The following is a 22,924-nucleotide window of genomic DNA, read 5'->3' as shown; positions in this document are numbered from 1 at the left end:
ACCCTTGTTTCTGCACTGCTGGACTTTTCCAGAAGTGTCACGCGCCTCTCTCTCTCTCCCCGTCTCTCTCTCTCCCTCTCTCTCTGTCTCTCTCTCTCTCTCCCTCTCTCTCTTTCTCCCACCGTCTCTCTCTCTCTCCCTCCGTCTCTCTCTCTCCCACCGTCTCTCTCTCTCCCCCTCCGTCTCTCTCTCTCTCCCCGTCTCTCTCTCTCCCTCTCTCTCTGTCTCTCTCTCTCTCTCCCTCTCTCTCTTTCTCCCACCGTCTCTCTCTCTCTCCCTCCGTCTCTCTCTCTCCCACCGTCTGTCTCTCTCTCCCCCTCCGTCTCTCTCTCTCTCCCACCGTCTCTCTCTCTCTCCCACCGTCTCTCTCTCTCTCCCTCCGTCTCTCTTTCTCCCACCGTCTCTCTCTCTCTCCCTCCGTCTCTCTCTCTCCCACCGTCTCTCTCTCTCTTTCTCCCACCGTCTCTCTCTTTCTCTCTCTCTCTCTCCCCCTGTCTCTCTCTCTCTCTCTCTCTCTCTCTCTCCCCGTCTCTCTCTCTCTGTTTCTCTTTCTCCCACCGTCTCTTTCTCTCTCCCTCCGTCTCTCACTCTCCCACCGTCTCTCTCTCTCTTTCTCCCACCGTCTCTCTCTCTCTCTCTCTCTCTCTCTATCTCTCTCTCTCCGTCCCTCTCTCTCTCTCTCTCTCTCTCTCTCTCTCTCTCTGCTTAAAGGAGACCTGGTTGCCAGATTAGACAGTTTTTTTACTCCCAAATGGATTTCTCTTTTGGCTCCAAAAACCTCTTATCATGTAAAGTGGGTTTGAAATGTGTTCTTATACCTCAGCCCGACTTTGCAACACGTTTGCAGATATAAGGCCATTTCATTCCCTAGGTATATACACTATGTGGTCAAATATATGTGGACACCTGACCATCACACATTACCATATGTACATTTACATTTACATTTCTGGCATTTGGCAGACGCTTTTATCTAGAGCGATGTACAAAAGTGCTTTGAAGTCTCTATAAATGAACACATCAACACTGGTTCAATAGGTCACAGACTTAGGATACTATCAGCCTTGAAACTGTGTTGTTGTTTGTTAAATAATATCTGCATACAACAATGCATAAAACAAACGGAACAATATGAGTGCTTCAGGAAGAGGTAGGGCTTCATCTGTTGTTTGAAGACGGTCAGTGACTCAGCAGTTCGGACATCTAGGGGAAGTTCATTTCACCACCTCTGTGCCAGAACAGAGAAATCGTCTAGATGTATACCTACCTCTTACCCTAAGAGATGGTGGGACCAGTCAAGCAGTGTTGAGGTAGTGAGGTGGAGTGATAAGAGCTTTGAGGTAAGATGGTGCTGGCCCATTCTTAGCTTTGTAGACAAGTACCAGTGTTTTGAATCGGATGTGTGCAGCTACCGGAAGCCAGTGGAGGGAACGCAGCAGTGGGGTGGTGTCTGAGAACTTGGGCAGGTTGAAAATAAGTCATGCAGCTGCATTTTGGATCATTTGCAGTAGACAAATTGCATTCAGAGGTAGACCTGCCAGTAGAGAGTTGCAGTAGTCCAGTCTCGAAATGACAAGAGACTGAACAAGCACCTAAACACCCTGTGTGGATAGAAATGGCCGAATCCTTCTGATGTTGTACAGAAGAAACTGACATGAGCGTGTAACATTAGTAACATAGGATATGTGTTCCTTCCGCAAACATTTGACACGAATTTTTAAACACACAGTTGTACACACATTGCTCTCAAAACAGGGCCAATTTCGGTGGCATGGATTCCATATGCACTTCTTGCAGATTTTCCAGTTGCACTTGAGTTGCATGATGCTATGAGTCTTCTGTTCCTCCATATCCCTAAAGGTGTTCTACTGGATTCAGGCCTGGAAAGGCCACTGAAGAACACTGAACTCATTGTCATGTTAACGAATCTTGAGGCGAGAGGTTTTGCTTTGTGTCATGCTGCATTATCATGTTGGAATTCATTAGAAGATGGAAAATTGTGGCCAAAAAGATGACCAGAAACAGTTCTCAAATAGGCCGTGGCATTCAAGCCAGGATTGATTAGTATTAACAGCCCACACCATTGCACCACCTCCACTAGCCTGGACTCTTGACACAAGGCAGGTTTGGTCCATAGATTCATGCTTTATGGGACAAATTTTGAGCCTACCATTTTGGTGCCAAATTCTGACCCTATTGTGATGGATTTGACAGACTTGGCTGTTTTTGGCTCACAGAAGTAAAATCCAATATGGCCTTCTGTGTTCTAGTTCATCCAGCTTACAGATAGACATGTTGTGCATTCTAATATGCTTTTCTGCTCACCACAATTGAACAGTAAGAGCACATATGAGTGTGATGGTGAGGTGTCCACAAACTTCTGGCCATACAGTTTAAATTACCAGTTAAAAATGCTCTAACAGTTTAGTTAGAACTAGTAGCTGGTTAGATTAAGCTGAATCCTTCAGCAGCCATGCCTCAACTCATCAGCTAATAACAAAGAACCTTCATGGACTGTTTTTTTTTTTTTTTATTTATAAGTAAATAAAAATCACTGAAATCCTACACTTCCTGCAAACTCTAAACCCAATCTGGCAACCCTGTTCCAAGGCAAGCTGGAACCAAAGACTTACGGGATAAAAACGTTCAGTCATTTACGGGCAAGTGGTGTTGTTGTCCAATCTGCTGAAGTGATCACATTATGAAGGAGTGAATCAGCAGAGACACATCAGTTGACCTACATAGACAGATCTTCAGCTCAGACTGTGAAATACATGCACACTGAATAACATCTGCATTAGTGTCTAATCCATCCTGTGGGGAAAGTGCACAAGGATTCAATGTAAACAAGTGTAAACTGTGGCTTTCTCTCCATTATTGAAAGCAGACTATAAACGAGTGGCTCGATTTTCATGCGCGTCAGTGCCAAGTAGCTCCGAATCCAGCTGTTCAGCATGGGCTTTATTTTTTATTGTGATGGAAAATATCCTCACGCAAGCCCTGAATTGCAAGTTGACATGCTATTTCTCTTGTATGTCTTAATATATCACTACTTAATAATGCATTATTGCCAAATATTATCTCAGTATTATTTCAACTTAATATATTATCATTCTAAATAATAGTAATGTTATATTATGCTATTATTTTTGACATTTCTCTTCATTTTATTATAACAACAAATTCACAATTTATCAATAACAATAATTCATTAAATTTAATTTATTATTTTTATGCTGAATACCATGTTCATGGTAAGAAGAGGGAAGTTCAGGGAAGAAGAAGAAAATATTTAATTTGTTTTATTGGGAGATTGTGGGATATTAAATCTTAAATATAAAATACAAAAACATTTTTAGAGCAAGGATGAAATAATGATATTAAATATTTTAAAAGAATTGGTTATTACGTTAAAACTCATTGAAATAACATGATATCCTGAAACCAGAAGTTCTTAAGAAGACAATATTAACTATTGAGCTGAAATAATGAGATATTACGGTCATATTGTTTGATAGTTGGTCAAGTTAACATAAGGATGTAATACGTTGAAATAAAAATACACTTTCTTAAAATAATGAGGATTTATTTCATAATGGCCAGTCTTGAAATAATGACATTATACGTTGAAATAATGAGTTATTAAGCTCAAACTATGAGTTAGTAAGTTGTTATTAAAACATATTACATAGAAATAATGATATAGGACATTTGTTTTTTAAAGTGTATCCACGAGATTAAATGAAGTGTATATTTATAAATGCAGTTAATAAAAAATAAAAGTGTATATTTCCTGCGACAGAACATGATCCAAACTAAAAAAGTAAAATCATAGAAAAATGTTTAGAAAAGAAGAAAATGCACTGGACAATATGCAAAGACCATCGGTCAAATCTAAACTGAAAGCATAAATCCTGCTCAATAGATGTTATAGATGTTATCCTGCTCCATTGAGGTTAAAGGCAGTTATAGAGGTAAAACCTGGCCATACATGATATCATATTATCATTAACTTTTTGTATTAATAATGTGCTAAACATGCATTATTTAACCATTTTATTTACATGTAGGTTTAATAATAAAATCAGTGCACTTCTCGGTCTAAACTTAATGCCTTTGTCTTCTCTATTTAGTTCTAACCTTTGCACTTAACTCTAGCTCAAAGGTCAGAAGCTTGCCCTCGATAAACATGTGCCTCATGTCCCAGAGGCTGCAGGGTAAACATTGTTTATAATGCTGGTAATTATATGCTGTGCCATACTCTGCTGTAAGTGGATTTAGACTTTTAGTTATTAAGTTTGCTGTGGTGAAGAGAAGCGGTGCTGGTGGTTGCTCAGTGCGTGTTATTACTCCTCGTGTTTAGGTCCTGGCCCAAGTTGTTTGTCAGGCATCTCAGAAGCCAAAAATTTCAGGAGACCACAGCTGCACATTGTCCTGTCTTGTTCAGTGAGTCAGAGGTGACTAAAGCCTGTTTTTGAACACAGGTTGACATGAAAAATGGGTTTTTGTATGACTGATTCATTTTCCCCTTGAACTGAAACATACAGATTGAAATCTATATAGATTTGTACAAAAACTGTGTACTGTTCATGAACTACACTTACACAATCTTGCAATATGCTCATTGTTTGAGGGAAACACGGACCCTGAAACATATGAAATATTTTTCGTTTTGAAAAGTTTGCGATGTGTTTATTGGTCTTTTCTGGTCTTAATTTGCCGGACAGTGCTGTATTTGATTTTAGTCGTGTCTGATGTCAATAGTAGCGCAATGAGAGCTACATTTATTAGAAACAGTTGAACATACGGGATAGCAGTCACTTAGCACCTAAAAACAGAAGAGCGGGAGCTTCTATTCTTTTCTAACTCACCATTTTACAGCAACGTTAAACATCACAATATTTGTCTATTCTATTGTAAGTTTCAGAATACTGTCTGTGACGCAGCTGAGACGAGATGTTGAGCATCATGATGGTGATGATTAGCATGAAAACTGGAGCTGAGCAGAATGTACAGATGAGGAGGTGAGAGAGCCGGACAGACTGAAGGACTAAAGCGCTGCAGCATTGGTGGAGATTTAGTAAGGCCTGATTCTTATTGCACTGCTCTCGGAAAACAGAGCAACATCTGCATGAAAGCAAAAGCGTATAATATTATTATGAAAAAATTTTCTTCAGTGTGGATTTTTCCTTTAAGAACTTTCTAAAATGGTGGCTGTTTTGGTACTATTTGTTTTTCCAACACAGCCAAACTTCCACTAATACAAGCGCCAAAGCCTTACATAATTCCACGTGGGCGTTTCCTTCTGCAGGGCTGAATTATAATAACCACAGAGGATTTTACAGGTTTTTTACCTCAAGGTTTAACAACAAATTTTATCACCCAATGTCAAATCCTTCCACGTCAGCACACAGCATAGAGATATAATTATCAGCAGCAGTTACACACAAGAGGATATACATTTTTTTGGGTAGTTTGCTCAAAGAAAAGCTCTGCAAACATTAGGATTAGCAAAACTGCTCTGATTCTGGTAAGTTCATGTCTGATCGTGATTCAAGAGTGATGCTAAAAATAGCATGAGCTGTTTAAATTGTTTTCTTAGTCACAAAATAACAGTGATGTCACCCGTTCACATAACAGCAGTGTTTTTGTTGTGGGAACTGAACATGTTCTTTCCTTTCCGCTTGCAAGCACTGAGGTTAATCCATTCAGCGAACTCTGCCCTGTATTCTTAATAAAATAAGAAAAATTAATTCATTTTAAATATTAAAATGTTGTATTATTACTACCAGTATGTAAAATTATTCCGGTATTTTCCCCATGTTAAGGACAAACCTACAAACTACACAAGCTTCCTTTGGGCCTTAAAACCTTACAATTTATTTATTTTTAATTGATATTAGCAATATAAATCATATGAATGAGATATAAATATACTTGGGCATCCAAAAGCATCAGTTTTAAACAAAATATTAAAGTTTTTTTTTTTTTTGCCTATGACATATCCAGGCACCTCAAATTCAAGAAACATGCATCTATTTGATCAAAATGTCTTATTACATTTTTTTTTTTTATCTTACCTAAGCTTCCTTGCAAATGCTTATTAATAATACAGACTAACAGAGTCCGTCTAATTAAAAACCTTGTATAATTATCTTAAATAGTGCTCTGAAATCTTTAAAATACAGATTTCTTTCTATTCACTTTCGGGGAAAATGTGACTTTAAATACCCTGGAACCCCACTTATGATTGAGCTACATATACAAGAGAAACTTATTTTATTTTAAGAAAGTATATAAAGTCAAAAATGTCAAAATTTCACCATGAGTCTTGAACTTTTGAGAATTAAATGAAACCACAGTGGGAAAATGAGCAACACTGGAGTCTGTCACTTGGCTGTAGACTTTCATACTAATCTCAGCAATCCCATGTTCTACAAGAAAGTTGACTTATTATTACTATATATTGATGATAATAATAATAATAATAATAATAAACAATTTGCGGCTTTGGGGCTTATTTCAATAAGACCCACGTGGGTTCCCGTTTGGTTTGATATCTTGCTTCACAGCATGTTCCTGGGATTAGGTCCAGATCCAACACGACCCTGACTAGGATAAAGCTCTTACTGAAGATGGGTGACTGAGTTTGTTGCTTTCAGCAGGGCAACATAAATTTCAGGCCTCTGGCAGGTTAATGCCCTGAGCTGTCAAATTAACAGAAAGAAAATCTAATTATTACTAAATGATGAAGTTTTTTTTTTTCTCCATAACTTTCAAAAAAATGTTAAACAGGCAACTGGTCAGGAAGTTTACAGATTTCTCCCAGTAACTAAAGTTTTTCCTTTTGTTGTCCACTAGATGTCAGTGTTTCATATTGAGGTTAAATAGCGTCTGTCTAAATTACAATAGTTAATACTTAATGATATATTAAATATAGTCTCAATGATCTGCTATTTCTTACTAAAAGATTCCAATAAATCAAATATATGTAATACAATAAAAAATGTCTTGGTATGAAGCTGAAGCATTAAGAGTTCCTTTCACTGGAACTAAGGGGCCGAGCCCAACCCCTGAAAAACAACACCTGAATTCAATGATTTGGAGGGGTGTCCCAAAACTTTTGCCAATATAGTGTATGTATATGTGATATGAGCACATTTTTTCTCTTCCGTTCTCTCTTAGATAGATGGGCCAGCCATGTGACAGAGTGGGCTCGGGCCCACCTCACTGCCCCCCACAAAGCCGGACCCGAAATAAACAGACACTTATTAATAATATTATTAATGTTGGTGTTTTATTTTTTCAAATTCAGCATTTGTCACATACACAGTAGTACATGAAGTGAAAAACTTTATATGACTGTCCTTGTTATAAAAATAGTCAGAAAAATAAAAACAGAAAAAAGGGAATTAGCAGTAAGATAAGATAAGTAAATTAAACTAGAATATTTAAGGAAATAAAGTGATAATTGCAACAAGGTGATAATGAGCTTAACCGGAAAATAGATGGGAAATGACCTACAGCTGCCACTGACATAGTGTGGTTCGAGAGAGAACTCTTGTCCACAAGCATAGGGAACATCCGGACAGAAGGCTGATGCAGTCAGTGATGAGGTAGCTGACATGACCTCTAGAGAAGATAGCTTAGAATATTCCATCAGTTATTAGCTTCGAATATTCCTTCAGTTATTCACAATAACAAATTTTCATAAAGAATCAGATAATGTGTATGTTTTTGTACTTAAAATCAGTGTTTCACCACAAAATATCTAGATACTGTTCAGCAGAAACAGTTCATGTCTGACACATACTTATGTGGACCCAAGGAACCGGTCAGGAGTCACGGTCACTTCATCACTCAAAACTAATCAGGAAAACTAAACTGATTTGACTATTAATTCTGAAGAAAAACACCCAGAATTACAACAATTCTTGAAAATGCAATGAGCATACGAGTATGTTATCAAATATCATCAAATTAAATGCTCTTCTTGTAGGAGCCAAAGTGTGTGTTTAGATGTTTGGAATATTTTAACATGGTCCCATCATCACATGGGTGTGGTTTCATATTATTTACCTGCTCACTTGTGTGGTGGGAGAGTCGGTCCTTGATATTTTTTTTGTTGACCGTTTCCATTTAGTTTCAGTTGTGATGTACTTTTGTTTATTTTTATTTGTGCTTTCATATCAGAGGACAGATGAGGTACAAAAGTAAATCCCTGAATGAACACGATAGTCATATACTTCTATTCATTTTTCAGTGGAATAAAAACAGTGCCTTTAGGAGGCGTGTGTGTGTGTGTGTGTACCCACCAGACAAATTACATCTTTTTCCAAAATAATGTTGATGAATAAATAAAACCATAAAGAACTCTGCTTCTTTACACATTGTTTAATAAATTTTTATATATTGAAGTTTCCTTAAATAAAGGATTGTGCGGGATTAGAACAGAAAAATAAAGGACAAATGAAATGTAAAAATCTTCGTTAATGGATTTCAATGACTGTACAGTCTGAGTTGTAACACCTTTTTTTATTAATTGTTTTCAGTATTGTTCATCATTTAAACAGAGACACGCCTCTGTTCAGGTCAGACTCCACCCTGAACAAAGTAAGTGAAGTCTAAGGTCAGAATCCTGTAGTCACCTGCAGCAAACATCTGTTTCTCCAACACAGCTGGAGGAGGGAGGTGTATTCGCCGGTCCTGACAGAACAGCAGCAGCAAACATCTGCCACAGCATGACCTTGTGCTTCAACAGTGGAGCACTCAGGCCTTGTGCTGATGACAGTGAAGCATTCTGGTGTAAAGAGGGTGGAATAACAGCTCCCATTACAGACTCAGCTGGAGTAAACAGACGCTGCAGGAGGCAACTAACGGAGACTAACACGAGAAGGTCCGACAGAGTCGAGCAGGGGTAGGGGCATTTTTCATTATTTTAGTTTCTTTGTTTCTTTCATTCTGTCGTCTGTCCGTCTGTTGTTATCAGATCCTAGTAGACAGGAAGGGTCTGTAAAATAATCAACAGAGTTGCATATTAAATTCAAAGTAATTTCCTCACTGAACACATCACCAGCGTGATCTCTGCTCCAGAACTGGTTAGTGATCCAGTACAATCTCTGTCTAGTCTAGACTATTATAGCGTCTCTTAGCTCAGTGTAATTAAATCTATTTTATTGTAACTGTCTCACCTGGATCGAGTCCTGAATTTACTTCTTAAACCACCTGTGGGTCAGGATTTTACTGAAATCTGGCCGAGAATCAGGGTCCCGTTGCAGGCAGCATTGAATCAGATCCCAGCACTCTGTGTGATCAGTCATAAGATTCAGACAGGAATTCAAACTCCACACAGTAAAATGAATCATGAAAAGTGACGCTTGTGCATTTTCTCACCGTCTGACATATAAGAATGGAAGCACAGCCGTCTATTAATAATCTCTTCATCGTCTATGAAGGCCGACTCTCCGCAGACTATTTCGTACAGGACTACTCCCAGACTCCAGACAGCATGAGGAACGCCCAAACACTGTCTCTGGAGAACCCATTCAGGAGGATAGTAACCCTGAGTGCCTGAGTGAACAGTGAAAGAAAGAGAAGAAACCGTCACCAAAACGCTTCTCCACAGTTTGACTGTATCTACATCTCTCTAGTGAACTGACCTGAAAAGTCCCTGTAGGGCTCGTTTGTCACCAGTTCCCCGCAGCCAAAGTCGATCAGCTTTATGGCCAGCGTGTCGGGATTGATCAAAATATTGTCAAGCTTGATGTCCCGGTGAAAAACTCCAAGTTTATAGCAGTGATCCACAGCCTGAACCAACTGCCACATGACCTTCCGAGCCACTGGTTCAGGCAGTCGTTTGTAATGCTCAATATAATGACAGAGGTCCATGCAGGGGACGGGTCGCTCCAGCACTAAGATGTAGTTATGGGACGTCTTGAACCACTCCAGCAGCTCCACCACGCTCTCACAGCGAGGAGCCTCAGATGCCATCTTTATTAAAGCCACCTCTTGAGGGAGCTTGAGTGTCTCTCCAGGCTAAAATCACACACACACAGGAGTTAGCACGGAAAGAGGAACATGTCTGAAGTGTAGTAAGCAGAGATAGTAGAGTGAAGGATTGGAGTTGCACTGACTAGACTCTAGCAGTCTTCAGATATCTATTATGAATGAAAGGTAATAAAATCGGAATCTGAGACGTGATTAAGAGCTGAGTTTTTTTGTGATGCTGTTAGCAGGAACCAGCTGATAGACACATCACTTTCTTGTAGATCTGCTCTATAAACTGATTGTCATTTACACCTTATTGCTTTTCTGCAGAATCTCAGAAGGAAGTTTACTTACGATGGTGAATAGTTTATCATCGGGATTTCTGGCCAACACTTTGATGGCGACCTGTTCACATGGACACAAAAGAATGAATCAGTTCTACAAGCCTTCATTATAATAAAGAAGTTAATTAGTCCATTTACACACATTTACATGTGAATCCTACATCCCTGGTATGTGTTAAGCTACAAAGTCCCCCTCTAACCAGTTAGTATTTAAATCCTGTATACTAGTATTTGGTGTTTGGGTTTTTTACAGTAATAACAGCTTAATTACCGGAAGTTTATCTGCCTTACGGACTCCAGCGTAGACTGAGCCGTAGCTTCCTTCCCCTAGCAGCTCTCCAACGGTGTACCGTGAATCAAACTCACCTGTTACACACACACACACAGTAATTCAATTAGTATTGCATCCTGTCTCTATGTTGCTCTGAATATGAGCATCTGGAGTAAGTATAAGAGTCTGAATAGAAAATGATACGAATCCTTCACTAGCTACTCGGCAGTGTAGACACCTTGCTAAGTGATTTAGAAATGTTAACAATAGTCTGTGAGGATTGTAACGTACTGTGAACTGAAGAGTCGAACACCAGATTTCTCTCAGATTTAGAGCCGGACCCATTCTGTTTATCAGAAGGGCTACAATGGTCTGTATTATCTGGCAGCAGCTGGCGAAGTTTCATCAGCCACTTGGGTTCTTCTGCTTCCATCCTTTGAAGCAGCTTCTCAGAGAGCTAACAAGGAAAGGAAAATAGTGATGAAGACTTTACATTTCAGGCCCAAGAGCCATTTCACAAACACAGATCATCTCATTTACCGATATAAGCAATTCCACCACAGTGCTCTGGATGCGATCAGGGAAACTGAGGATCGTTGTAGTGATGATCTCGTAGTAGTCCAGCGCCACAGCATCAAGTCCAACCTCAGCTAGCTTGCTGGCGTGAATGCACTTGAGTTCCTAAGAAACATACAGAAATGTTCCTTGTCAATACGATGGTACCTGCTTCAATTTGTTGTGAAAAAGAGTAGAAGAAAAATTCTGACCTGGAAGTGCTCCTGGCTGAACCCTGAGGTAAGAGACAGCAGGTATTCGTAGACCTCAGTTCTCTCCATCGCCTCTCTCATGGCTGATTTCTTTTCTGGCAAACTGGTGCAAAAAGAAATACATGTCAAATAATGAAACACACACACCCACACACACAAACACACACCAACACCAAATACCTGCTGCATCCAATCAGTGAAAATCTGGGCCGTGATCCCAGGTCCACTTGCGCCACCACATAGCAGATGTGTGCTGCATAGGTCCATCCTCTGTTTTCTGACAATGAGAAACCAAACATGCACATGAGTATCGACTTCCATAAACCAGCCCAGAGTTCAGAATAAACACTCACCGTACACTTTATTAGGAACACCTGCACATTCATGCAGTCCTCCAATCAGCCAATGATGTTTCAGAAACACTGCAACCATCGACATGGTTACAGTCACTGAGCTCACTGACATCTTCCTCCATTCTTATGTTATGTGTTCCTAATAAAGTGACCGGCAAGACCAGCATTCATGTTAATCACGTTAACTGTTCCTGTGCAGCGTATCCTTACCGTACTTGTCTCCCATTTTTATTATGGCTTCTCTTCGCTGATCTCCTGGTGCAGTGGAGCATAAAAGCCGTGCCAGATGAAGACACCAGGTCCCATTGTGCTCCACACGTCGCACCTGGACCAGAAAGGTTCATGTTAGTCCACGTGATTCTGACCAATGCAATACACAGTACAGACAGAAGGCAGTGACACTGATACACTCACCTTTTGGCTCAGAAGGCCGTAGCCCTTGAAGAGCAGTGCGGTGATTTCAGCCATCATTACTCTCTGGAAAAGAAACATCTCTTTAACTTCACGTCTCACTGAACACCGGTTTATTCACTCAGCCACTTATCATTTTTATCAAAAATATTCTTTTTTTGAATTCTTTAATTGTTTTTGTTCAAAGCGGGACACTTTGCTCCCAGCATCAACATTTCTTAAGTATCTGATTTTAGAGGAACTCTCACAGAATGAAGTCCAGCACTTACTCCATTTTTCTTAAGAAAACGTTCCATAATGGTCCAAAAGAAATAGGAATACTGTTGCTCAGGATCATCCAGGTGAAGCAAACACTCCTGATATTTCTGCTGGATAAACTTCATCAGCTTGTCCTTCTGCAGATTAGCCCTATAACACACACACACACACACTGTAACCTCCTGATGATCTGCTTCAGAACATTACTGCTGAAACCCTGAGTGTGTGAGAGGAGAAAGAGCGTCTCACCTCATCAGAGGACCAGGAAATGTTAACATCTCTCCATCAGACACATATTTCTCTTCATGCTGCAGGACCTTGGCATTCCCTGGAGTTAAAGAGAGGGAGAAGAAGAGGAAGAAATGTTGTGATCATGACTGGAAGGAGCTAAAAGGACAGTGAGGTTGTGGAGCTCAGGATGTTCAGTGTGTTTTACCTTCACTGCATGAACAACTTTCATCTTCCTCTTCTACAGGATGAGGCACCAAAACTCCAACACGTTTTCTCATCACCTTTGTTGCCATCATCTTCACTGTACTTCTGCAAATCTACACAAAAACAGTAGAACTTTATAGAGCAGGGCTCTCCAACCTGTTTTCTGCTGTGAGCTACTTTGACAAAATGAAGGTGGTGTAGAGCTACTCCTGTCATATTATTAGGAACATTTATCCTTTATCCAAACTACTTCTGCTTATAGATTTAAGTTTATATAACGCTTCCATGTCCAGCACCCCGTATTGACCGGCCACCACTGCTATTCGAAGTTATTTTTAATAAACGGAAAGTGATTTTTATTCTTAGATTCACTTTTCATTTGCAGGAATGTGAGAAAGTCTCAGCTTTTCCAAACTGGTGTAAAGTACAGTTACACCGCAGACATTTGACTCTAACAGTAAATCATGGAGGAGAAACGTAAACAGATAGTTAGTGCGAGTTTTTGAATGATGGCAGGACAACAATTTCTTTTCCTTCACTGAACCCCATCTGATATTGTTTTCATTTAGATCATTAAATTAGAGTTTTACACACCTGTCAGTTTAAAGACTCCAAAAAACCGTCTCTTGCTTCAGTCTAAAAGTGCTGAAAGTGTGAACCGTCAAGTCGCCAAAGTAGAAATGATCAAATCTTCAGCAGTCCCGTCACTATTCGAATTCTGACTCGTGACCCCAGTGACGTAATTCCATTATTAGCTCAGCAGTGACGTACCAAAATCTGCACTTCTAAGGATGTAGTAGCTTACTGGTTAAGTCGTAGACTTCTTATAGACTGCAAGACACCTGGTAAATAATACCTGCAATAGCAGTGAATAAACTCCTAACTACACACTAATATAATCGCTGCTATTAAAAACTGATCAGAGCTAAAGGTTGTGAAGTCTAAATGTACAAACTACAAACGGCAACAATGACAGAAGTACACCCAATCAGTGCATGAGCTTTCTGAACTAATATATTTGATCAGATCGTAAATCTCCGGCGTGTTTTGGCAAACTCTTGCTAGATGTCGTGCCCACGTGCTTTTGCAGCTCACGGTCTCGTGCTAGTGTCGCTGTCCGGTTAGTAACTCCTCTCGGACAAATGCACCGTCTTTCTCATGGCATATGCAGGATTAAAACCCTACATGGGAAACCAAAGCAGGCATCATTTTTGATGGATTGGTCAAGCCAGGGTCTAGACTTATAGCATGCTGCAGAGAAACATTTCTCCTTAGATCCAGTTACTCGCTTCTCTATTCAAATCATCAGAAACACAGCTCCCGGTGCTAACGGTAGATACACTGGCAGAATCTGATTCATACAGGGGCGTAATCTCCATTGGGACTTCTCAAAATCCCACTTTTCAAAATCCCGTCTATGTCCCCACCAGTTTTCAGATTGGTTTATGGTATTTTATCATCGCCACGGAGGAGCAGGACCGAGCAGGACACAGAGAGTCTGCCTGTGTCGATGCGCGCGTCCGCGTCCAGGAGCGCCACGTGCACACTGTAAAACTAGCTCACTGAAAAAGCTCGTTGCAAAACACCAGAAGCAGCAAACAGATGACTTTAATGTCAACATGCAGGAAAAGAAAGAAAGGAGATGTGAGTTGGTTGATTCAGTAAATTAGCTCAGGTCAGGATGATCATATTTACTGTCTACACCTGTTAATGTTAGCCTAGCGGTGTCTGAGCTAACGTTAATATCCACTGTTGTTGCTAGGCAACTTCTAGACTGCTAGCTAAATATTTAATGTAGATCAGATCATTCTTTGCAGCATGAACACGAGTTCACTTTAAACCGCGCATTTTTATGGCGTCAAGCCATAAACTATTTCATATTCGTGAAATAAATCGTACTCGTAAAAAATATGGTACTCATAAAAATCGTGCTCGTAAAAAAAATAATAAAACACGTGAATCCCAAGGATGTTAGTTTGCTCTTTCCAGCATGCTAGTGTTTGTTATTCCAAAAATTATGCATAGAGTTTTATGCAGATTAGGGGGCGGGATAAAAGTCCCCATTGGTCCACTGCTTTTCAACCTACTGCCCTTCTCTAGCCGAGTGACGTTACTGACGCGCGACTCTGCCGGTTAGAGTTTGAACCTGTCTTAAGCAAGTGAGATGATTTAATTAATACGTTTAAAGCTTCTTAAATGTGTGTCTATTGTAGTATCGAGTCAAACCTCCTGTTATTATGCTAAAGAGTATTTTAATGAACTGGACAAGTGTATCATTGTACAATCATTAGCATCATAGCATAACATTATTGTTGCTCAAACAGTAGAGTAGTGCACTAGCAGCACTAAGCTCATGTGTTCAGTTTCATCATGATGAAATGTAGAGCTTTAAAGTAATGTCCTTCACTTTGTGTTTACTCTTATCTCTGTATTAACCCAGACTCTTAACCAGAGTCCTGTATCACTGCGTCCACAGGCTCAGGTCAGTCAGATACAGGCTCAGATACAGGCTCAGATGCAGGCTCAGGTCAGTCAGATACAGGCTCAGGTCAGTCAGATACAGGCTCAGATACAGGCTCAGGTCAGTCAGACACAGGGTCAGGGGCTGCAGGATCAGAGACGGACACATGCACTGATAAGGAAATGGCCAAGTCCATGCTGGTGCTGTAATGAAGCATAGATTCCCCATGCAATGTTTTCAAGATGACCGTTAATAAAAGCTAGATATTCAGTTTTATGTGAGTTTATGAAAGTCTGCTGCATTTCTCTTTATCACATTTTTGGCTCTTTCCCCGATATTTTCAGGAGGCAGCCTGCCTGTGGAAAAAGTAGAATAAACACTGTTCCAGAAACCATGAAAGATAACAAAAGCTTTAGTCTAAATGTTCCGGTCATTACAGCAGTGTTCTTGCTTATACAAGATGTAATTGTTTGATATATAAAATACAGTTGTTTATTTGTATAATATTTTTAAAGTATTTGACTCTGCACTTCTGTTTCTGCCCATTGCAGTAGTTTTATTGTTTTAATTCTGTGTCGAATGCTGTTACTGCTAGTTCTGTCCTGTGTTGAAAAAAGAAATAAATAAAATAAAGTTTTATTAAAGCAGTGAGTGTTACTGTTTTATATTAAAGCCAGAGAGAGAGAGCTGTTTATTCATATTATAACAATGGCTTCTTGTCAGAGTCAAACTCAAAATAAGTCTTTTAAATTAGAATTTTTTTCTAGACTCTTTATTTCTGTCTGTGTGCTAGAGACAGATCAACATCATTATGGAGTTGCATGCAACCACAAAAGGTGCAGAAGGATTTAGGGTTAAATGCATTGCAAAGTGATGCTATAAATGTAATTAAAACATTTATTCCACAGTTTGCTGCACATAGTTTAAAACTAATAAATACAGATATCCTCCAAAGTCTCAGGATGGGGAGTTTGGGTCAGTGTGTGTCCTAAACTGTGCCTGTGGTCACAGCATCCACTCAGTCTCTGTAAGCACAACCCCAGTATTCTGCTCCTCTAGAAAGAAAGCACCATGTCCTCCACACCTGCACAAAACAACTGGAACATTTAAGATCCATATTACAACTGATTCCTTGAACAATTAAGGCATCTAACTAACCTATACATTGATATCGATTACATGTAGCTGTGTGGAATCGCCCATCTTCTCACTTGCTTAAGACAGGTTCAAACACTAACCGGCAGAGTCGCGCGTCAGTGACGTCATTTTACTGATTGGCTAGAGAAGGGCAGTAGGTTGAGAATCAGTGGACCAATAGGGACTTTTATCCCGCCCCCTAATCTGCATAAAACTCTACGCATAATTTTTGGAATAACAAACAAACACTATCATGCTGGAAAGAACAAACTCCTAGCATCCTTGTGATTCACGTGTTTTATTTATTTTTACGTGGATTATTTTTATTTTTTGAAGTAAATGAAGTAAATTTTCATATAATTACATATTAATGTTGCTGCTGTCTATCTGCAATTGATATCATTAAATAGTGATTTAACACACAGAGTTTATAAAAGCTTTTTGATTTTTTTTCTATTCTAAACCCCTGCGGTTTGGTGGATGTGTCTCTGACATATGTCCTGTGCAACAAGTTTATTTTACATTTTCAGGTACAGCAGTGAGTTTAAAATAAAAGTTTATTTAACAGAGGAAATCATGTTTCACATTATTTACATTTTATTCACACACAACATTAATAGTGAACACAAGAAATGAAGACATCTTTTTTTGTATACATACACTACCAGTCAAAAGTTTGGACACACCTTCTAATTCCATGGTCTTTCCTGATGTTTATTTCTTTCTACATTGTAAAACAATGCTGAAGGCGGCCGAAATACACACTAATGTCCTTTGAACCCTAATCCATAGGGTTCAATATGACGTCGGTCCACCCTTTGCAGCTATAACAGCTTCAACTCTTCTGGGAAGGCTGTCTACAAGGTTTAGGAGTGTGTTTATGGGAATTTTTGACCATTCTTCCAGAAGCGCATTTGTGAGGTCACACACTGATGTTGGACGAGAAGGCCTGGCTCTCAGTCTCCGCTCTAATTCATCCCAAAGGTGTTCTATCGGGTTGAGGTCAGGACTCTGTGCAGGCCAGTCAAGTTCATCCACACCAGACTCTGTCATCCATGTCTTTATGGACCTTGCTTTGTGCACTGGTGCACAGTCATGTTGGAAGAGGAAGGGGCCAGCTCCAAACTGTGTCCACAAAGTTGGGAGCATGGAATTGTCCAAAATGTCTTGGTATGCTGAAGCATTCAGAGTTCCTTTCACTGGAACTAAGGAGCCAAGCCCAGCTCCTGAAAAACAACCCCGCACCATAATCCCCCTCCACCAAACTTTACACTTGGCACAATGCAGTCAGACAAGTACCGTTCTCCTGGCAACCGCCAAACCCAGACTCGTCCATCAGATTGCCACTGCATCCGACGCTTTGCATTGCACTTGGTGATGTATGGCTTGGATGCAGCTGCTCGGCCATGGAAACCCATTCCATGAAGCTCTCTGCGCACTGTTCTTGAGCTCATCTGAAGGCCACATGAAGTTTGGAGGTCTGTAGCGATTGACTCTGCAGAAAGTTGGCGACCTCTTCGCACTATGCGCCTCAGCATCCGCTGACCCCGCTCCGTCAGTTTACATGGCCTACCACTTCGTGGCTGAGTTGCTGTCGTTCCCAAACACTTCCACGTTCTTATAATACAGCTGACAGTTGACTGTGGAATATTTAGGAGCGAGGAAATTTCACGACTGGATTTGTTGCACAGGTGGCATCCTATCACAGTTCCACGCTGGAATTCACTGAACTCCTGAGAGTGACCCATTCTTTCACAAATGTTTGTAAAAACAGTCTACATGCCTAGGTGCTTGATTTTATACACCTGTGGCCATGGAAGTGATTGGCACCTGATTATTATACACATATATTATAAACCTGTCTCTTGTCTATTCCCCAACATTATATCTTACTATAAACATTAAAATATGATTCGTCATTTACGAATTAATTCAATTTTGGAACAAGTGGAATAAGATGCTCCACAGCATGCTGGACATTTGGGGGTTAAACCACCCCATTTTAAGCATTTGAATGACAAACAGCACTGATGCTATAGAAAACTAATCAACTCCTCTTGAAGAATAAGATATATATATATATATATATATATCTATATGAGTGTAAGCCTGAGTGTCTGAGCTGTCTCCCTGTCTCCCTCTGGTGGTGGTCTAGGGTCATGGCGGCCTGCTTCTTACACATGATCCTGCATCAAGTTCCATCAAACATCTAACAACTAACACAGCATTTCATAATAAGAACATCATACCAAGACTCAAACATGGTGGTGGTAGTTTGATGGTCTGGGGCTGCTTCAGGACCTGGATGGCTTGCCATAATTGCACTATACCAGAAAATCTTGAAGGAGAATGTCTGGCCATCATTTCATGACCTCAAGCTCAAGCACACTTGGGTTAAGCTGCAGGACAATGATCCAAAACACACCAGCAAGTGAATGGCTCAAAAAATACCCAAAGTAAGGTTTTGAGGTGGCCTAGTCAAAGTCTGGGCTTAAATCCGATTGAGATGTTGTGGCATAACCTTAAACAGGACGTTTATGCTCGAAAACCCTCCAATGTGGCTGAATTAAAACAATTCTGCAAAGAAGGGTGGGCTGAAATTCCTCCAGCGATGTAAATGAAGGCCAGTTTGACTGCAGCTAATGTTTGACTGCAGTTGTTGCTGCCAAGGGTGGTGCAACCAGTTATTAGGATTAGGGGGCAATTACTTTTTCACATAGGGTCAGGTAGATGGTAGACGAATCATTTAAGATGAAAAATATCTATCTATCTATCTATCTATCTATCTATCTATCTATCTATCTATCTATCTATCTATCTATCTATCTATCTATCTATCTATCTATCTATCTATCTATCTATCTATTTGTTTTCTAAATGCTTCCATGTATTCATTATTATGCTTAAATGATATAGTGTTGACCTTTACTACAGAAATGAAAACATATTAAAACTATTCCTATAAGCATTCATATAAATCTTTGATTTGAATTAGAGCAGCACTACAATCAGAGCTGCAGAAAATGGTATGATGGTTATTACAGATATATACTGGCTGGCATTTTAAATTCCAGTCACATTAATGTTTCTTATTGTCCACTTAAATTCACAAACTTTTATGACAAGTATAAATAATGAACTGTGACTCAATTCAACTGCAATAACTCCACCATGAACAAGTGCTATTTATATGATAGCAGTTGTTTAAAAAATTTTTTGTTTATATAATGTGTGTGATTTATTTTGAAATTAAAAGCTCTAAAGCTGTGATATTATTATTTTGATAATCCATATATTTATGTATTCTAAAAGGGGTCGCTTGCTTCCCAACATTAGCATCATCTTATGGAAATGACATCACACATTCATTCACACACTCATACAGCATATGTCAGCCAAATGGGCCCTTTTGGCAGCCAGATGTAAGCTGGTGGGCGTGAAGTCATTAGATCCCTGTTCAAACCTGTGAACTACCCTGCGTTAGTGAAATGAACAGGCAAATTGAACGCTCCCGTTTCTCCACCTCCCAACGGGACAGAGATGTTACCCATCACATGCCAGCACGCATTTCAGCATGATGTTCTGTGGTATATTTATCATCGTTCAGTAATCTCTGTGATTTTTCAGATAAATGTTTGTAAAAGGTTTAGGTATAATGCCTTCCAGATGTTGAGTGCATCAGATTACAGGGCACATGAACTGATATAACAGGGTGTGAAATTTGCTTTATACAACATCACTGAGATGTTTATTAACCATTTCCATTTCATTTCCTAAAGTAAGACCTTCCATGTGTGTACTCGGCATGTTTCTTTTCCGGCAGAAAACCCGTTATCTATCACTCGCTCCAGATGTTTGTTTGTGCTAAGATGCCTTGCTCGAGATCACGTGCAATCTCCACATCTGCACAGATGCAATCAGTGCGGTCTCAATACTCACCCAAGAATGGACTACGACTGTGATCCTGCTGTTTGGGGTAAATCTTAATAACCACTTCTTAGTCTTTTCCTTTTTGTCTCAGGGATGTTTTTACCTTTTTATATAATGCCAGCAAACCTCAAAAGACTGGACCGGGATTGGAGCCTTTTGAACAATATAATTATTAACCCATTAAAGAAACCTTATTTTTAGCAATCCAGATCCACAGTACATATTTCCAATGGATAATGCTGCTACAAATAAGTGTGCTATATTTATCCAACCACAAAATGTATCCCAACTGTGTGTATTTTTTATTTTTTTATAAAGTCTTCTACATGCCTGTTGTGTGTGTGTGTGTGTGTGTATGTGTGTGTGTTTGCTTCCCAAAGAGCATTTCTTCACTGAATGGAATTCCTCTGGCCTAAATCAAGGAACCGTGTGCTCTCAGAAGCTCATCCAAACTATTTGAAGAGCATCTTGCAATATTTATCAAACTGGATGTGTTGCCATCATTGTACCGCTGCCTCTGAGGATAGCTTGCGAACTGCCAGCTATTTGTATGACTATAAAATGCACACTACATTCCTGTTGTGACACATCAAACGTTTGTGTTTTTGGTCTGAAGTCTTTAGTTGACTTTTAAAAAACACATACAGGATGTTCTCCTTATCCACAATGTGGTCAATCAAGCAAGACCTTTTTGGTGACTGTTCTGTTCAGTATTGATGAATGTCTTAATGGGAAATTTTGTGATTAAAGCATTTCCTTTACTACACAATACTAAACCAAGGCCAGGGTTTTCAGTTCCATCTCAAGCTGATACCAAGATTGTGTCAGTTTCTCATGTTCTCTCTATATACAAATGAGCTTCTTTTCTGGTCTTGGCTTTTTCCTTTTATCTCCTAAAACCATGCTGGTAGGTGGACTGGCATGCTATGCTAAATAACTCCTAGGTGTGAATGACATGGATATAGTGAAACTGCTTCCCAGTGAAACTGAGCACATTATTATGAACATGATACTAATCTGAACCAGGGACCAATCTAATCAGGGACTCAATTTGCTCTAAAAACAGCCTCAGTTCTTCATGACATGGATTCCACAAGATGTTGGAAGCATTTCTTTGAGATTCTGGTCCATGTTGACTGCTTGATTGTGTCATGCAATTAGTGCAGATTTTTCCTGTTAGTGAATTTCTCGTTCTAACACATCCCAAAGGTGTTCTACTGGATTCAGATCAGAGGAATGGAAAAAAACATTGAACTCATTGTCATGTTCATGAAATCAGTTTGAGGTGACTTTTGTTTTGGGAAATGGTGCTTGATCGTGCTGGAATTAGGCATTATAAGATGGTAAATTGTGAACATAAAGTGATGTACATGATCAGAAACAATACTCAAATAGACTGTGGCATTCGAGTGAGGGATGATTGGTATTAACAAGCCCAAAGTGTGACAAGAAAACATTCCTCACAGCATTACACCACCTCCACCAGGCAGGTTCAGTCCATGGATTTATGCTGTTGGTGCCAATTCTGACCCTATTATCTGTGTACCTCAGCAGAAACTGAGATTCATCAGAACAGGTCCAGTTGTGGTGGCACATGGCACATTTCCCACTGTGGGGACCAATAATTCATATCCAAAGAAACCTAGACCAATGGGGATGGTAGTGGGACCATTACACTGAACACACTCTTTACCACTTAAGATTATCCTGAACTTCAGAGTGGTTTTGGGGAACTGGGTTCAGGTCTTTTATGTGATTGTGACATAGTCAAAATATAGCTGTAAATTTAACAGTCTGTGATTTTATCCTTTTACAATTTCCTGCAAAATGTGTGCTTCATTTTTTCCCCACATATCCATGTACTCTTAATTCATAAAATCTGTTTAGGGCCACGCAAAAACGATTTAATAACCAATAAAATAACATAAAAAACACCAGGAAAAAATGTATCACTTTTAGTTGTTTCTAGTGTTGATGACAGCCAGATATATTTCCTCAGCAGCCGAAGAATCACCGTTAGACCATTAGGATACTTAGCAAGATAAAAGGCTTAGCCTCAGGAAATATCTGTAGGTGGCTGATGTTTCTACAGCCTCATTGGTGAACATCTTTAAAATCAGCTGATCAGGATACTGTTGTTGTAGCGAGTATTAATGAGCTAGCAACGTCACATGTTAGCCTAACACTTGTATATAACTGGTCCTAAAGTTGGTCCTAAACTTTTTCTATTTCAATTACATTAACAAGTAGAGGCAAAAAACAGACAAACTGAAATTCACATAAGTAGTGTCAATTTCTTACTGATATTTTATTTTATTTTATTTTATTTTATTTTATGCATGGATTAAATATTAATCCATGCATTTAAATAGTGAGCGTAATCTTTCTAGCTGTTAAATATTATGTATACTTAAGGAGGCCTGATATATTTTTATAGAGCTACCTGACTGAAGAAAGTTTGAGAACCTCTGCGCTAATCCACATGGCACAAATTCCTTTCCACAGATACTGATTCGGAATGTGGAACATTGAGACACAGCCAGATGGCAGAATATGTGAACCGATCTAAA

At 39.5% G+C, this 22,924-nt stretch overlaps 1 protein-coding gene and 1 long non-coding RNA gene across 4 annotated transcripts; one reads left to right on the top strand and one right to left on the bottom strand.

Moving 5' to 3' along the window:
* Positions 1 to 3,351: 3,351 nt before the first annotated feature.
* LOC131345665 (uncharacterized) lies at positions 3,352 to 22,602 on the top strand. Of its 3 annotated transcripts, none has more exons than XR_009203511.1 (4): positions 3,352 to 5,080; positions 8,679 to 8,917; positions 20,248 to 20,400; positions 20,735 to 22,602. It is a non-coding gene; the product is annotated as an uncharacterized LOC131345665 (long non-coding RNA). The 3 variants fall into 3 exon arrangements; XR_009203512.1 differs by having other exon boundaries at positions 3,353 to 5,024; XR_009203510.1 differs by lacking the exon at positions 3,352 to 5,080 and adding an exon at positions 5,116 to 5,530.
* LOC131345664 (serine/threonine-protein kinase pim-1-like) lies at positions 8,872 to 11,469 on the bottom strand. The gene is made up of 9 exons (XM_058378659.1): positions 11,370 to 11,469; positions 11,143 to 11,283; positions 10,894 to 11,059; positions 10,603 to 10,697; positions 10,342 to 10,392; positions 9,660 to 10,035; positions 9,394 to 9,570; positions 9,192 to 9,304; positions 8,872 to 9,010 (listed from the first exon to the last, which is right to left on the bottom strand). Exons 1-8 carry the CDS (start codon positions 11,448 to 11,450, stop codon positions 9,210 to 9,212), a joined length of 1,182 nt encoding a protein of 393 aa, XP_058234642.1. The 5' UTR covers positions 11,451 to 11,469; the 3' UTR covers positions 8,872 to 9,010; positions 9,192 to 9,209.
* Positions 22,603 to 22,924: the final 322 nt, after the last annotated feature.

This window comes from Hemibagrus wyckioides, linkage group LG25 (genome assembly GCF_019097595.1).
Source record: "Hemibagrus wyckioides isolate EC202008001 linkage group LG25, SWU_Hwy_1.0, whole genome shotgun sequence".
Classification (NCBI taxonomy): Eukaryota; Metazoa; Chordata; class Actinopteri; order Siluriformes; family Bagridae; genus Hemibagrus; species Hemibagrus wyckioides.
The sequence above is the reverse complement of the archived record's forward strand: the minus strand, read 5'-3'. Positions and strand labels throughout refer to the sequence as shown.